This window comes from Monopterus albus, unplaced genomic scaffold, assembly GCF_001952655.1.
Source record: "Monopterus albus unplaced genomic scaffold, M_albus_1.0 scaffold69.1, whole genome shotgun sequence".
In the NCBI taxonomy this organism is placed as follows: domain Eukaryota; kingdom Metazoa; phylum Chordata; class Actinopteri; order Synbranchiformes; family Synbranchidae; genus Monopterus; species Monopterus albus.
Window position 1 is genome coordinate 1,366,700 of NW_018127949.1, and position 12,058 is coordinate 1,378,757.

The 12,058-nt window shown below is 39.9% G+C and overlaps 1 protein-coding gene across 3 annotated transcripts; it reads left to right on the top strand.

Moving 5' to 3' along the window:
• Positions 1-1,060: 1,060 nt before the first annotated feature.
• On the top strand, positions 1,061-11,994 carry LOC109963001 (serine/threonine-protein kinase tousled-like 2). 3 transcript variants are annotated; one of them, XM_020605226.1, is made up of 21 exons: positions 1,061-1,613; positions 2,629-2,723; positions 4,035-4,106; positions 4,841-4,913; positions 5,129-5,166; positions 5,402-5,494; positions 6,284-6,391; positions 6,946-7,038; positions 7,423-7,533; positions 7,670-7,806; positions 7,890-8,042; positions 8,390-8,456; positions 8,621-8,718; positions 8,829-8,910; positions 9,142-9,233; positions 9,378-9,467; positions 9,668-9,837; positions 9,926-10,064; positions 10,255-10,366; positions 10,462-10,569; positions 11,035-11,994. In XM_020605226.1, exons 2-21 carry the CDS (start codon positions 2,631-2,633, stop codon positions 11,194-11,196), a joined length of 2,091 nt encoding a protein of 696 aa, XP_020460882.1. In that variant the 5' UTR covers positions 1,061-1,613; positions 2,629-2,630; the 3' UTR covers positions 11,197-11,994. The 3 variants fall into 3 exon arrangements, with proteins under 3 accessions (XP_020460882.1, XP_020460880.1, XP_020460881.1); XM_020605224.1 differs by lacking the exon at positions 5,402-5,494 and having other exon boundaries at positions 1,062-1,613; XM_020605225.1 differs by lacking the exons at positions 1,061-1,613; positions 5,402-5,494 and adding an exon at positions 2,334-2,386.
• The last annotated feature ends 64 nt before the right edge of the window (positions 11,995-12,058 follow it).

The window sequence follows — 12,058 nt, forward strand, 5'->3', positions numbered from 1 at the left end:
TTGGCAGTATTTTTATTAGTGTCTATTTTGCAGTCTGCTAGTGATTTGTTAAACAGTAGGCAGATGCAGGATTGCATCACTCAACATGAGCTAATACATACATGAGCAGCAATATGCGGGTGTAATAGCAGCAAGGGTTTAAAAATAATTTGTCAATTTAATTATTCCAAACTACAGGGTATATCCTGACAGATAATGACTACTGTTAGATACAGTATGTGATTAATGCGCAGCCCAGGACTCATGCAATGTTCTGCTTCCACCTCCTGGACTTAAACTGCAATAGAGCCTAATGATCCTTGTGCAAAGCATGGTTCATCCTACACACTGTCAAATAAACTAGATGAACTATCAGATGAATTATGCATGGGGCAGTGTACTTACCATTTATGTCCAGGAGGTCGATCCAGTGCATTGCAGACAAAAACTATACGCACTCAAAGTAAAATGTGCACAGGGCCTCTTTAGAAAATGCACTTGTGGTTTCTCTTGCTCACAGGAAGTTAAAACAACAACTCCACATAAACTTGTAGATCATAAGCACATTTGTAGACTACTGTCCCTGTCACATTCAGTGATGTGAATGACATGATTGATGAAAATGGCAAGTTATCTAATGAATTTTGTGCATTAAAAATTGCAGTTAATGGGAATTTCAATCTGTAATTGACAAATTGTATACTGAAACAAGAGGCAAAACTCAGCATGCATAGCCTACATACAATGTGTTTGTGATTTTGGACAAGATGATAGGATGGGGCAGTTTGTACATTTGAATGAGAACTCCTGAAAATGGAACAAAGGCCCAGACTCCTACCCTGGGGGGGGCCAACGTGACCTCAAGTCTTCTGTGTGTCACTTTGTGGTAATTTGATGAACAGCAACTTAATTCAGGAATATGCACCATGAAGGCACAATATCACACAATTGCAAAACTAAACTAATTAAATAATGTTGTGTGTCTGTCATACAGGGCCACAAAACTATGAATTGTTGAAAGAAAATAATGAAATATGTCAAATTACCAAAACAGCTTTATCGGGTAAATTAGTAATCCAGCCTTTCCTGTCGAGTATCGGGTTGTTCTGACCTGAGGATCTTACATTATCTAGTGAAGTAGTTCATGGGAAGCATCACATAAAGCTATCCCCGGAGCCCTCTGTGGCCTTGCAGCAGGGGGTTATGATCTTTTATTAACAATTAAAGAATGGACTGAAACAAGGTGGCTGAACTTCTAATGGAGTAAACGTTACATCGCATGATAATGACAAAAGAAAGCCCGAGTGAAGCAGAGATGTGACAACACTTGTCAAGAGGCTTTAAAGCTCCAGGTTTGCCCGTGCAGAGGCATCAAGACGGGCGAGGAAACCCCGAGGATCAGGGCCTCCTGTCCGGATGACACGAGCAAGAGCCAGCCACAATGCTCTCCTTAGCTAGCATTAGCTAAGCTAGCACATGTCTTCCCTAAAGACGAAATAAATCTAAATGGATAACTTAATTCGCACAACTTTATCTGAGGCGTGTAGGATCTGGAGTTGTTAAGGAGCTTGCAGTCAACGGATGGACGGACAACAGTCTTTTTAGGACAGAGTGCAAACTGCAGGGTTCTCCAGGTGAGACTTCTATTGCAGCTAACGCTAACGTTAGCATGCTTGCCAGACAACTTAGCCATAGCTAGTTTAGGCAGCGCTAATTTACTAAGCATCTTTAGCACTTTTAGTAACTTGTCATCAGTAACAACTATATCTGCCATCAATCTTGGTTAAGCTTTCGCTGTTTACTGATAAATAATAAATTGACAGAACATGGCAGCGTTTTGAATTTCTTTATTGAAATGTTAGCTATATTAGCATAACTTTACTAGCATTTGCAAATGTTCGCTAACTAGCTGGCTAGAGTTAGCCGAGTTCTTCATTTGTCAACATCCACTCGTCAGATAAGTTAATAACGGCATCATAAAGGTTATTTCACCAACTGTTATGCATTCAGTTTACCTGAAACATCGGTTAACATAAGCATCTTTGTCATAAAATTTGAGATTAAACTACATATTTCCTTTATGTAACATCCCCTGGCCAGCATTTGTTTTGATGTAACCTAAAAGTTAATAGACTTGGGGGAAAATTAACTATCTTAATCAACATTTGCCTGAGCAAAACGGTGATGTTTATTATTAACTGGTTCATTTTTTGTTTCTGAGCAATATTGTCATCACCACAAAACATCTTGTATTTACCCCAAGATGAATTCATCACAAACTTGATGGATTTACAGTTTGTATGTTTATCTTAATCGCACTGAATATTTATTTCCTTTTTTTCTCAGAATTCAGTACCTTGGCCCGTTTTGTAGTGCTGGTCCAGTTAACTAACCATAAACTACAACTGTAAGCATAACTTAAAAATCCAAGTGGATGTCCATCTTTCCTGTCCACACCCGTTATTTGAAGAGGCAGTCCAGGAGATTTTAATAAACATTTTCCTGTTAGCTTTCTTTGACAGAATCAAATTGTAATTTGGAATTTCAGTTAGTTGGACTTTGCTCCCTACTTTTTTATGAGTATCGGTCTTCTATTAACTAGTGCACATAAGTTACCAGTTCATTCACTTTTTGCATCTCTCCTTCTAGGCATGATGGAAGGACTTCATAGCCAGGCTATAAGCCTGGACCCACGCAGGCAAGAGCTGCTTGAGGCCCGCTTCACTGGAGTTGGTGTGGCCAAGGTTGGCATCTCTTTAATAGCATGACAGATGCTTGTTACTCAAGATGATTAGTGATTGTAAGCACAGACTGTTTATGCAGATGTTGCACTTCACAAATGATGTGATGAGTTTATTTCACTGTGCTTTTATGTTGGGAAATTTACTTTGGAAAACTACTAAGGGCTCCTTTTTATTCATGCTGAAATGAATTTGGAGGTACAAAAGAGTAGCTCCCAGTTTTACTGCAGGTGAGCATGCAGCAGCCTCACTGGTGCTGTGTGTGAGTGAATCAGCAGTTGGTCATCTGTCTAATGTTAGTTCCTCAGTTTAGAATAACTTCGGAGTCCTCTCTAACTCCAGTTTGACTGATGCTTCCCTCAGTGGAACGATCCTGTCTTCCTGAGCTAAAGCTAAAACAACACCAGCTCTGTCTTAGCTGACATGGGATCTGGCCAGCTCCTCTTTGTTCCATTATAGATGAGTGACACTGAAATGGCACTGCAGCTGAAGCTCACAGCAGAGGCTACGTGCTATGCTGCAACCCTGCTGTTGTTGAGCTGGGTGTTACTGTGTGGGGGTGTACATTTGAGAAAATGGCATTTGCTATCATTCTTGCTCTGGCCCATAGCGGGCTATGTAATGAATTGTTATGCTTGCTCGCTGTGGTATTAGAGTGCAGATTATTTAAGGCTGAAAGTATGTTGACTACAGTGACTGTTGTATTAAGATTCATTTCAAGACATTGCAATGAGGAGGTTTAGTGTACATGTCCAGGGGAAATGAGAATATCTTGGTTGTATATGTGACCTTGAGCAGCAGAGGGACAGCGGGCCTTAAAACTGAACTTCCTGCACCAGTGTTGTGCTGTTTCTTCTTAGTCTCATCCGGCTGTGCAGCTGGCCATGAATAGTGTGAATGACACCAACTGATTCAACCATCTGCACATAAAGTGAAGATTCGCTGATTAACATATGATATCCCGACTGTGGTGTTGTACCAATACCCAAGCTATCTGGTTATACTTTATAAACTGCACTGCCACAAAAGTGGGTAATATTAAACCTGAGTCCCAAATATTATCATTTGTCAGATAGAAAAGATGTGTGGACATTTGCACTTTAATGTGTAAGTTTACGTGCACAGATATTGACAGATTTTGATGGAAATGAGTGCCCAGTTCACATTTTAGAATAGAGCAGAATCTGGCATTTTTAAATAGGAACTGTCATCTAAACATCTTATATCTCTAACTTCCAGGTCTACTCACAAGTTGTTTGCAGAAATAGTACATGACTAATAAATCATGCCTATCGACACTGTTCTGTTTTCCAGAGCTCAGCTAACAGCGAATCGTCCAACCAATCGCTGTGCAGTGCAGGATCACTCAGTGACAAGGAACTTGAGGTTGGTTGGGGATAAAAATCAAAATGGCAAGTGACTGTGCTCTCACCATCAGATCCTATGACAATGTCTGCAACTCCTGACTTTGTCATATCCCTAATGATTGCCTGCGAGTGGTCAACTATTTTTGGTACAGTGGTGCATGCAAGCACTTGGGTACAGTGTATGTTTTTCACCTATCCACCTGTTTTCTGTTTATACTTAAGGTGGTGCATACGTTTGATAAAAGGCAGGAAAGCACCTTGAGCTGGGCACTAGTCTCTTAAAGATTAAATTAAAAATGTATGCGGGAAAAGGTTTACAAACACCTAGTAGCAGTAAACACTTGGGGGTATTTCAGTTTACTGTGGGTGCTTGTCTCAGATTCATCATGGGTTTGAAGTGGCTGGAGGACGCCCACACAAACATGCAAGCTCTTCACAGACAGAACAGTGACCCATATTTAAGCTGTGAACAAATCAAAAAGCCAACATGCCACCCTGTGAAAAATGAGCTTAGCATAGTTTATCATTTATCAATTCAGCATGGTTCACTAAATACTGAACAAGGAAAAGAAACTGTTGTTCGTTTTATTTCATTTTAATCAGAAGTTTCTTTGGGCAGTTCCATAACTTAAAGAAACAATGCTTCATTTTGTCTGTTACATTTCATTGACATTTTTGTTCATGTGGTTGGTGGAGTAAACTAAATGGAGTAAAATTTAAATTTAAGCTCTACTGCTTTTCTGCTTGTATCAGACACCAGAGAAGAAGGCCAGTGACCAGAGAAGCAGGAAGAGAAAAGGAGATAGTTATGACAGCAACAGCCAGGGTAAGTTTCACCTACTTATTGAATCAGATTCAGCTCCCTATAGTCATGTGCTTCAGTTTCATCACTGCTTTCCTCATTGCTCAAAGTTGCTTTTTGTGGTTTGCCATGCTTCTATATATCTGTAACTGATATATAGGCTTAGGGAGTTGATCTAGGATCAAACGATTACATTTTCCTACCTATACCCGTCCTGTTTCTTTCTTTCTATTTTGTAGGAAAAGGAAGAGGACATAAAACAAGTGATTATTTTGAGGTGAGTCGAAACTAATGGGACATCACGTGACTTCATCCTTTTGAATGCATTTAGCCTTTTAGTCACTGTGTTGTGCTTGGTTTCAAATCAGTTTCAGGCTGTAGTTTAATGTCTCATCCCTATGTTCCCACTGTGCCAGTATAGTTCTTCATCAAAAAATTTTCTAAATGAAAAGTCTTCTTTCTCTTTGTCCTGTTTTCCTGTTTCCACACTGTGTCACCTGCACTGTGGCCAGTTTGCTGGTAGCATTAGCTCTGGCACCAGTCCTGCCCAGAGCATCCCCATGCTGGTGCGCTCCTCTCTACAGCATTCACTATCTAGTCCTCTGGTGAGCACCAGCATCCATCTCCAGAGTGCTCTCCTGTGCTGCCTCTCTCTTTGATGCTTATTTACCAACTATTTAGATTTAGTTTAATTATTTTAACAAAATAAAATCCAGCTCAAGGCTAAACAAACACGTTTAGTTTGTCTGGGTTAGTTCAGCTAGTGGAAGTTACAAAACATTCCTTTGCATATTGAGTTTTTAAGGTTTAGTTTCTAAAATATGTTCCTTTTACTTTGACTTTAATGGAAAAGGAAACTGAAAGTGTGAGGTAGTTATACTGTTCACAAACCAGCTGATTATCTGTTGACTGGAAAGATCACATCTAGGATTGAAACTGTAGCTGTTGTTGATGTTTTTAAGTGAGGGTGTTGTCATGTTTCCAGATGTGACAGCATTTTATAATTACGGTACCTGTACTGTAGCTTTCCTCATCACTCAGGTGTCATAAAGAAGTGTCATACCATTTTGTTGTCCTGCAAACGTCCTGGAGATACTAACTTTTGTATGTGGTTTGAATTTATTAGTAAGGGACATTGAAAATAGTTTTGTGAATAGACTTAGCTAAAGAGTAATATAATTAAAATGTTATTCAAATTTATTGGATCTGACAATGTTTCATCAGTTCCTGTAAATATGTTTTCATGTACAACTTCATTTGTCCCCCTACATAATATTTCAGTGTTTGTTTCTTTTCTTTTTAATCTTTTCATTAATGCTGTCTGTATTATTATATTTCCCTTCACCCCATATTTCTTTCTACCATTCTCTTTTTCTGTTTCTCTTTCATTGCAGTTTCAACACAGCAGTCCCTCGTCCACAGGCTCAGCCCACACGGACTCTTCGTCGTGCAGCTCTGTTAAGACAGCCCCCACACACACCTGCTCACACAAAGCCATCCAGGTAACTGAGTGACTGAACATCATGGTTTTGTTTCAGTACATTTTAGAATTGCATCTGCCTCAGGTTTTAACTTTTGCTTCTTACAAGAAGTGATGATTTTGTCCTTCCAACAAAAGTGATCGTGCTTCATAAACTGCATCTGCTTTAGAAACCAAGGCATATTCTCAGACAGCATTAGGTGAGATTAGTCAAATGGTTTAGGGCTTGTGCACATTCACACCTTTTATTTGCTATTTAGTCCATTTAAAAATGGCACTACTCAGCCAAGATGTGGATGCTAAAATTAAAAGTCAAACTTTGAAAGCCCCTGTCGCCCACACTGCAGTTCATCTGACACAGAGCTTGCAACACATATTTAAATTATATTGGGTATCTTGATTAAAGGTAAATGTTTTGAATCCATATCTGTCATTTCTAAGACACCACCCATCTGATTTTGATGAATTTATAGTTATGCTTTGTTATATTAGACTGGCCTTAAGGATATCTTCATCATTTGTGCGGAACAAAATGTTTACTCTTAGCTTGTCATTGTCTTTGCCCTTTTTCCTCAGTCAGAACTGACACTGCTGAAACTGACAGCACTGGAGAAGAACAAGATCTCTGACCTGGAGAAGAAAGAGGGGAGGATAGACGACCTGCTGAGGGTAAAACAAGAAAATATTTCAAATCTGTTTCCAGGATCTGACAAATTGAACATAGAGTAGGGATGGGTAATAGAAGCAAGTTGTGATTTTCTTCCTGACAGACAACAGTTTGATATTTTAGTTGACTAGGCTGATTCACAAGTGTCCTTAATAATCACTTCACAGTCTTGACAAATATGCTGCCACTTGTCCCAGCAACTCGACATGAACAATGTGCTTGTTAACTTTGAAATGCCATTGTTGCTCAAATGACATTTGGTGTTACTGTCAGCAGACCAAACTGACACACTAGCAGTTGCTGCATTGTGTTATTTTAAGAACAAAAAAAAGCCTTATGTTGTTAAAAGGCTTTGAATGTCAGAGTGATGCTGTATGTTCTGGTAGGCTAACTGTGACTTGAGGAGGCAGGTAGATGAGCAGCAGAAGATGCTGGAACGTTATAAGGAACGGCTTAACAAGTGTGTGACCATGAGCAAGAAGCTGCTAATTGAGAAGGTGGGTATACATATACATTTACACAAGTACTGTATGTGTGCATACAGCTTAACTTGGCTTATTAGCACTAATGTTTACATTGTCTAAGCTAAGTTGCTTTTGAGTGTCCATTCACAATTTTTTTCTTTTTCTGTAGTCAAAGCAGGAAAAATTGGCTTGCAGGGACAAGAGCATGCAGGACCGTCTTCGTCTGGGCCATTTCACCACTGTACGCCACGGCGCCTCCTTCACTGAGCAGTGGACAGATGGATATGCCTTCCAGAACCTCATCAAGTCAGCAAGAAAATTGGCACAAATACGTTTGCATTTTGTCCATTCCCATGCAAGAATGCTCACACTAGATTGTTATTCTATAGGCAGCAAGAGCGAGTCAGTTTGCAGCGGGAGGACATAGAGAGGCAGAGGAAGCTGTTGGGGAAAAGAAAACCCCCCTCTATGGCTCAGCTACCCCTTCTCAGCCTGGAACAGAACAAACGAAAGAGCAGGAGCAACAGCCAGGAGAATGAAGTGTAAGTTCACAAACAACAGTTCAGTTACTTCATGCTGTAGTTGTTGTTTACATAGACCAGCCCAAAGTTTACACTAAGGCAGAAATTTATTAGTGTGGTATAGCTTGAATGTTATCATTTTCTCATCTTGGAGGCTGCACTGCAGTGGACTGTTAGGGTTTTCTGAACTTAATGTGTTTTCCCAGCTGTGTGGAAATGATCTGTTGTGGTATGAATTTCATAAGAAGGCTCACCACCTTGTTTTTATGTTTTTCATTCTATCTGAAGTTAGTGTAGTTTTTTTTGTCACAAGCTGACCTAGTTATGTAGCTATAAATTACAAACTGATACCACTTTATCCCACACAGGTTGTCATTGGCAGAATACCATGAGCAAGAGGAGATTTTCAAACTCAGAATTGGTCATTTGAAAAAGGTACCAACTCACCACTTACCACTTAAAGTATCTTTTCTTTGCTGTTGTTGTTTTTTTCCCTGGTACTTGTTACTACCCAATAACCTAGAGACATGTTTCTAATTCTACTTGTTCCTGTTTATCAAGAGTTGAGGTAGATGATGGATTTGTTTGGCTGTACACAGGAAGAGGCAGAGATCCAGACAGAGCTGGAGCGTTTGGAGCGAGTAAGAAACCTACACATTCGGGAGCTGAAGAGAATCCATAATGAGGACAACTCGCAGTAAGTGCCACCTCTGGTTAACCTGCCTTACACATGTTCTGTAGTGTGTGTTTAACTTACAAATTTGGTTTAGACAAAGCTAAAGGACTGAAGCAAGTCTTGTTTTATAGATTTAAAGACCACCCTACACTGAATGACCGATATCTGCTATTACATTTACTTGGAAGAGGTGGCTTCAGTGAAGTTTTTAAGGTAAGCGTGTGCCACTGTTTTGGTTTTTGTTGTTTATGAATATCAGTTTTATTTATTTATTTATTTAACTAATCAGATTCTTTTTGAGTAGGCGAGGGCACTTCACTTGTCATGGTGGTACTGTAGTGAGACTTCCCACACACCTGTATCCAAAAACATTCAGTGCAACTCCATGGTTATAGTAGACCTCTTTGTCTTTTCTTGTTTTCACATGCAATGTTCCTTTTCCAGGCTTTTGATTTGGCAGAGCAAAGGTACGTGGCCATTAAAATCCATCAACTCAACAAGAACTGGAGGGAGGAGAAGAAGGAAAACTATCACAAGTGAGTTTGAAACTTTTAGTCATTTGAAATGTTGTGATCTCAAACTGAATATTACATTGTGTAACTTAAAGCCTAAAATTTGTTTTTGAATGTTTTTATTTGTGGTGTTTTTTTAAAAAGTTACTAATTCACTTGTCCTTGCAGACACGCCTGTAGAGAGTATAGAATACACAAAGAACTTGACCACCCTAGAATAGTCAAACTCTATGACTACTTCTCGCTTGACACAGACTCGTAAGTGGCTCACTTTCTGTGAAGCTCAGGAAGGTGTGCTTATAGAAATCTAATAACTAAGTGCAAACATTAAATGTTTACCTTTTTTATATTGTTAAGAAGCAGCATCTCTTATCACGCTATAGACCTTGAAGTATAGAAAAGCATAGATGATCAGTGGTAACCTCTTCCCAAATAGCCTGTGGTTTTGTTCCTTGCAGGTTCTGCACAGTGCTCGAGTACTGTGAAGGCAACGATCTGGACTTTTACTTGAAGCAGAATAAGCTGATGACTGAGAAGGAGGGTCGGTCTATAGTTATGCAGATTGTCAACGCCCTCAAGTACCTCAACCAGATTCAGCCACCCATCATCCACTATGACCTCAAGCCTGGTAGTTTCAGAGGTTTTCATTTGTCCTCTTCCAACAGTCATATGTTTGTGACTTGATTTAACTTAAATGTTTCCTGTTCTGTCCTTAGGGAACATATTGTTAGTTAATGGCACTGCTTGTGGAGAGATTAAGATCACTGACTTTGGCTTGTCTAAGGTCATGGATGATAACAGCTACAACTCTGCAGATGGAATGGAGCTGACATCACAAGGAGCGGGGACCTACTGGTACATACAGACACATTTCACTGCATTTACTAAACAAGTAGCCAATATGGCTTCTCAGGTTGGTAGCAGAAGCACAGTCTTTGGAGGGAAATGCTGCTAATTGAATTCATATCTGCTGGTCATTTAGCAAAGGAGTACAGTGCTGAGAGAGCATACAGAGGAAAAGCTATGATGTTGACTGTGTTTGCAGGTACCTCCCTCCTGAGTGCTTTATGGTGGGTAAGGAGCCCCCCAAAATATCCAACAAAGTGGATGTTTGGGCCGTGGGGGTTATCTTTTACCAGACCTTGTATGGACGCAAGGTAACCACTAACTTAGTTCCTGTAAGATATTTTAATCACTGTGACTACGGTGAAAGTCAGCTGTCTGCTAACCATCTCCTTATTTTGTTTCAAAGCCTTTTGGTCATAATCAGTCACAGCAGGATATCCTACAAGAAAACACCATACTGAAAGCCACTGAGGTGCAGTTTCCTCCCAAACCTGTGGTCACCACAGAAGCAAAGGTGTGGTACTCTTCAACTGCTGTAAAACTCACTGCATGTGTACAGTGTCTGTCACTCATTTTACTTGGTTTTTAAGTCCCCATGAAATGATATTTCTCTTCCTGAATGTGATGTAATTTTTGCTCAAACTGAATTCTATGGTTGACCATAACAGTGGGGAGTCTTTTGTGACTGTAAATCAGTGGGATTTTTCATGAGGCTGACCATTAAGATATTCCGTTTACCAGAATTGTTCATTTTATGGAGTCTGTTAAACACACAGTGCCATATGCAGCTAGTCACTGAAGGCTGTTTACATGTATTGTCTTTGGAAGGGACCATCAACATTTGTAATGGAGAGGGCACAAACATAGAATAAAGTTTATTATGCCTAATATGTGAAATAAATGGTATCAGCACATTAGCAAGTAGGCCAAGAAATAAAACTGGAAGTAAGTCGAGACATAATGATTTTTTTTTTTTAAGGCCTTTATTCGACGTTGCCTGGCTTATCACAAGGAGGACCGTGTCGATGTGTTGCAGTTGGCCAGTGACCCTTTCCTAATGCCCCATATCCGAAAAGCCCTGGGCAGCAGCACACCTCTGGTACTTCCTATTCCCTCCACCTCCAGCAGTGCCTCTGACTGAAGCAAGCTGAAAGAAAATAGACTATAACTCTAGTGAAGACAAAGCCATGTGGAGACATTACACATGTGATGAAACTCCTCCTTTTTGCTCATTGTTGAAAGAGAGCTGAGGGCATGATGGGATGGATGACATGGTGACGTAGTCATAAATATGCCCACCACTATCGTCAAAGAGCTAATAATGAAGGGCCAGCCTCTGGCTCTGGGCTCAGTAGAACCCAAAGATTAGCCTATATGCATGCACTAACACAAAAAGTCACTTCAGGGGGCTTTTTTTTAACATGATAAATAGATAAAGCACCTGAAAATTGCACAACTGACAGGTCGAGCACGTGGAGGCTCGCCTGCCTGTACTCTGGAAGATTTAGAAGCAGCAGAATTAATTACATTTCATCCCATACTGCTTGAAATCCATCACCTATCACCCTGTTTCTCAGCACTACTGTGGTCAGTTTCAGTTATGTATCCCGCCTGGTTTGAACCTAGGACTTTTTAGGAAGGGCTCCGATGATGATGATGACGATGATGACCAAAGTTTGAGGCTTGCCTTGTTAACATGACATTAGTAGAGCTTTGTGCTGACTTGGCTCAGAAGATTGGTAACTGGTCTTGACTTATTTTAAATATTTAATTGAATAACTGGAAGTCAGTTTATTATTTTAATTAAGTCCATATTTTTCCATGGAATTTCCCCGTCTGTGTTTAACCTTAAAGGGGGGGGGCTGACAATGAATGAGTGTTGTGATGAGAAGTAAGATTCAACAGAAATAATTATGAACATTAAAAAACATTTGGCTAACTCCTAGTGTCTTATTGGTTTTGGGGAAAGTCATACACTTGTCATACAAAAATAGCTGATAATG